The sequence below is a fragment of the Penaeus chinensis genome, chromosome 27, assembly GCF_019202785.1.
Source record: "Penaeus chinensis breed Huanghai No. 1 chromosome 27, ASM1920278v2, whole genome shotgun sequence".
Taxonomy (NCBI): Eukaryota; Metazoa; Arthropoda; class Malacostraca; order Decapoda; family Penaeidae; genus Penaeus; species Penaeus chinensis.
In genome coordinates this window covers 8,659,490-8,664,928 of record NC_061845.1, presented here as the reverse complement: position 1 = coordinate 8,664,928, position 5,439 = coordinate 8,659,490, and the positions used below count along the sequence as shown (strand labels likewise).

Below are 5,439 nucleotides of genomic sequence, written 5' to 3'. Positions count from 1 at the left end.
TGTTCACGTTTATCCACTCTGTGTAAGTATTGTAGTGTATTAACGTGAAAACATCGATGCTAATGTTAAGATAAAAGTCTAAACTAACAGGACTTTTGATAAGCGCATGTTCGGAGAGCTGGTCTGGGAACATCTTCAATCGCTCATACCCTCAATTAACATGGATATCTGATAATCCTTTTATGAAGATTTCGCCATTGGGATCCTAGACTTACAAGAACGTATCTGTGGTTTGGGGAAAAAAAAAAAAAAAAATATCCAGGTATTGATCTCCATAAAGTGATAAACAGAAATGTCTTTTTTTTTTTGTTTGTATCTTCTTCTTCTTCTCCTCCTCTCCTCTTAATCTCTAGGGATAGACTTATCAACGGTTATGTTCTCTTATTGAAGCTGGGTTAAGTTGGGTGAGATTTGAAGTCTTATTACACAGTTGATAAGAATAAACTGACTTAGAAAGAGGAATAAGGAAACCAAAGAGAGGTGACAAAAAATATAGACAGGTCACTGAGAGACATAACAATATGGAAATATAAAAATTAACATGAATACTGAGAGAGTGTTTGACAGATTACTTAACACAGCTTCTTATGACAGATAAATGCACTGTGTTTATCATTTGATTATTTTTGTTCCTTCTTCTATCACGAGAGCTAATTGGCTGATTAAATGCACCAGTGAGAAAATACAACCGTCTTTATATACATACAAACATATAAATACAGCTGATATACATATGCATTCCAGCATTCCCCCTTCATTATGCTGGATGACAAACTTTAATACATAATAAATACATAAACATTGAAATACAACGTACATACCAACCTTGATAAATCACAACAGAAACTGTAAACACTTATGGGTGATATCACGTGATGAGTGTACATTACAGAGTATTTGGCTCCTTGAGTTAAGAATGGGTGACGATGAATTCTAGGAAGTAAATGGTTTAGGATAATGTCAATATCTTAAAATGAGATTCTACGAGGGTTCTTGTCACCGGACAGGTTTTAAAGTCTAGCACTTTAGAAACTTCTCTCTATCATTATCTTTATTATCGTTATCGTCATCCTTTTCATTTACCTAACAATTCATGTTTCCCCTACGCATTCCTATATCACCATGTGCTGACGAAGTATATTCACTTCCTTGTTGTATCGACGATCTATATTACTTTATAAAAATGCGATCGGCTTAAGCCTTCAAACTTTTAATCCACAAAACCGGGATTAATGAAATCTGACACTATCTTTGAAGCTTTACAAGGATTCGATCCCAGATGAATGGTTCTTCTTTTAAATTTTATAGTTACATCGCAGAATATGCTAAAAGGGATCGTATCCTTGTGAAGGAGATAAAAAACAATCGAAACCTCTCTTGTATCTACTGTGTTATGCATGCAACCTTAGATGTTGAACGGCCTTGTTTATATCTTTCTATTGTCCTCCATTTATCTTACATATATCCACTTATGCATGTATTATTCAGTGTCTGTATAAGTGACCGAATCTTATTAGTATGCGGATGAATCGTGTATGTGTGTATATGAATGTGTGAAGATGCGTGTGCCTGTGTGTGCGAAAATGAATATGCGCATACTGGGAGTACTCGTGTCTACTTGTATATGTCTATAACTACCTAGTTAAATCATCTCAACGCACACGCATGCACACGCTTGAGATCATAATGTGACAGTCTGTTGGATGGACAGTAATAGCACCAGACACCTGCCAGACCACTATGTTTGTGGGTCTCACAGTTATAAGTACGTGCTTGCAGTGGATGATACCATTTCATGTACACATATATATTTCTTTACTTTGGGGCATTTAGTATAGTAACTGTATTGATACCTGTTCTATTTCCACGCATAATATGTGTTTATTCTGTCCCAACCGCTTCACAAATTCTGGTTACAAGAAATGCACTTATAAAGGTTGTGAGCAAGAAGAAGTTTTGATGATAGTGCACATATCTGCATCCACGTTTTAATTTGGGGGATTTTCCCCTATCAATTTTAAGAGGCAGACGTATGAAAAACAGTTGCAAATGATTATCCATGCAATTTTCACATACTTGATCTTTCATGAGAAAAAAGAGCGTGCTGAGTACGTAAATATAAGAGCAGCCCATTAATTCTTTATTGCGAAGCCTATTTCATATTTTTTGTTCCGACATCCAAACACATTCCTTTTTCATCAGTTCATCAGCAGACTTATTCGGATCAAGCATTTTGAGTACTACCAAACTGGTCTTATACGTTATGAAGAAAAAGGCTCTTTTTCAAACCCGTGATATCTGGCCTATTGCATAAGCTCCAAATATATCCAAACAGTCTTGAAAAAGTGCATGACAAATAACACTGAAGACAAACAGTTAACCACTTTTTGCAGTTTTAGTTCCACCCAGATACTAAGGTATTACACAAATATATTGGGATATATATCTATATATCACATTCATTTACATATTAGGACATATATATATATTTATTCTTTTATTTTCCTTGGTATGAGGTGAAGGTTGCTCAAGATAATGTATGAAGGAGAGGAATCGAATCGCTTCGCAGATGGTGTTGAAGCGGCCTCGGAATTTCGAAAATGACCATCTTTTATTTCTACAGTAACGCTTTTGGCCCCGATTTCATCTACTTGAATTGACTGATGGCTGGCAGGCAAACTGATTTACACCGAAGTCCTGCGAAGGATACGAAGTAGAGACAAAATAGAAACATTTCGTGTAAGTTAGGTAACATTAGTCGGCGTCCCTGTCTGAATTATGGGCTAGTGATATTACAGTCTATTCTTTATTTTGATGAGCCTTTCCGCTAATCTATTAAGAGTTTTAGTTTTTGTAGATGAATGCACATGTAATAAAAATCACAACAACATCACAATCACTTTAAAGTTGCTTATTGGGCAACACTGCAGACACTTTTTGGACCGAACACTCAACATTTCACTCGGCTGATTTACTAGTCAGCTGCCGTTCAAGTGCGCCACAGCATCCCTTTCAGCCAAGGACGAAAGCAGTTCTTATCACACTTTTTTTCTGGTAGTATATCAGTCACTGTGTTAATGTGAGTACTATGCTTCAAGTGCTCTTCTTTTCGCAAGTTACTTTATTGGTAACTCGTAGTTCGTAGCCAGTGCTGAGCATAATATATCTAAACATAAGAAACCACTTTTCTCGCAAGGATTATAAAACATTCGATACACTCTTACGGGTTTTTTTTTTCAAAGTTTCTCTAGATGATCACATTCTGGTTGTGAACACCCAAAAGTTAAGTCTTGATACGTTTACGAAAAAAGTTAAATCTGCACATCTACGCCCCCCTTGACTCGTAGTGTTCAGAGCTCTGTAAAGCCTTTAAATAGTTCTTTTCCATCGTCCAACAACAATAATACATACAAATTCATATATGAACAATATATATATATATATATATATATATATATATATATATATATATATAAATAATATGTTGACGTGCGCACATATATATACAGTATATATAATGTATAAGTTCACATTTTGAATACGGATTTTTCTTCATTCATACGCAAGACTCAAGACATATTAAATAATTTATTCACATGTTTATTTTTTTTTATATCAATGTATCAATTTCATCTTTTAAAATTTCCGACGCCATGATGCCATTTCCCTAAACGACGGATCCCTTGATGTACGAGTCATGCTTCCTCTTGGTGTTGTAAGTGAGGAGCTCCGTGTTGAGGTACTCCTTCGGCACCGTCGTCGTCTGCGTCACGCCCTTGTTGAGCTCGACGCCCTGACGCATCGGGTTGTACCTGCAGGGGAACGACACTTCAGGTTTCCTCCTCGGAATGAGAGGTCGGTTATATACTCATTTATGTGTGTGTGTTTGTGTGTTTGTGTGTGTGTGTGTGTGTGTGTGTGTGTGTGTTTGTGTGTGTGTGTGTGTGTGTGTGTGTGTGTGTGTGTGTGTGTGTGTGTGTGTGTGTGTGTGTGTGTGTGTGTGTGTGTGTGTGTTAGCGTGCATATATGTATGTGTTTATCTACATATATCTATATATTTATAAAGAGAAAGAGGAAACGAAAAAAAAAAAAAAAATGATTCTTGTGCATAGTTTATAAAAAGATGCTGGGGATAAGGATTACTTTTGAAGCTGTTTAGCATTTCGTTTCCTTTTTTTATCATTCCTGATTTGTTTCAGAAAAGAGATTTTCATTTGTGAAATTGTTAGCCTTTTGTGACTGCGGATTAGCATCTGGTTTTCCTGTTGATTATATTAAGGAAAATGCAAATCATTGCGAATAAATATGCTAAACTAATCTTTACAAATTAGAATATGATACTGCATATTCATAAGCTAAGTGTTAATAAAACACATTTGCTATGCATATACATTACGTGGAACAAATGGAGTGGAGTAATGACTCATGCACAGTCTCGTATAAAAGTCGTGTACAGTAACAAGAGGATTCTTAAAAACTTGTTCCGAATTCTGACTTTAACACTAAAATGAAATGACCTTTTGGCTAGGTCATGAGGTACACGACTTCAATCCTACACTGCACGAGATGTATAGTGTGTAATATTCATTCTGAATGCCATGAGAACAGTGTTAAGAACTCGCACATGCTGCCGACGATGGAGGTCAAAGCTGTGAACGCACGATTTTTAATGATTTATTTATCTACTTATCGCAATAAGCTGGTTTAATTGAGGCTTGGGTGTTATGTAAATAGATTCTTTTTTAGAAAGCAAGGGAGTTCTTCTAAATTGCACCACAACTTCGCCCGCATTACTAATGGTTTGCTTAAATATATATTTTCCAGGCTCTCTCTATTGTAAGCTCACCCTTGTTAGTAACACCACAAAATGAAGCACGCTATAAAAGCATACACACTTCTCATTCTACATGTGTTCTTAGTCACGCAGATACTCACTCCTCCTTATCCCCTGTGTTGCAGCAGAACCCCCAGGAGGACAGTGGGCTCACCCAGGGGACTTTATCTTATAGTTCTATTGAGGTGTGCAATTGCCCATGGAATAAGGGGGAAGGGGAGGGAAGCGGAGGGAAGGGGAGGAGAATATTTTTCCTTGAACTTAATAATTTCCCCAAATGCAAAGAAAGGATTGGGGAAGAAGGGGGGGGAGTCATATCCTGAGCTTGACTATCCACGGGGGTTGCGTTTTTGAAAAGAGGGGTCAAGGGGAGGGGGCGTTTACCCCTTCAGCGCTACGGCTTCCTCTCGCTGTCCAAGGGGGCGCTTCGGCAGAGGGCCAGAGGCAGGCTTAACAGGGATGGGACTGCAAAGGAACAGAAGGATGATGATGAAGCGGAGAGAGGCGAGCGAATGGCGAAGAACGGAAGAGGTAACAGAAGTTGCGAGAAATAATTGCAGTGAAAAGAAACTACAACATCATTATGGCGACGGTGACAGTAACAA

The 5,439-nt window shown here is 37.5% G+C and overlaps 1 protein-coding gene across 1 annotated transcript in view; it reads right to left on the bottom strand.

The window, feature by feature from the left end:
• Positions 1-675: 675 nt before the first annotated feature.
• LOC125039287 (cardioacceleratory peptide receptor-like) overlaps positions 676-5,439 on the bottom strand; it is a 33,007-nt gene continuing 28,243 nt past the window's right edge. The window contains 1 exon segment of the mRNA XM_047633124.1: positions 676-3,812. Coding sequence (XP_047489080.1) covers positions 3,668-3,812 — 145 coding nt within the window. The 3' untranslated portion in view covers positions 676-3,667.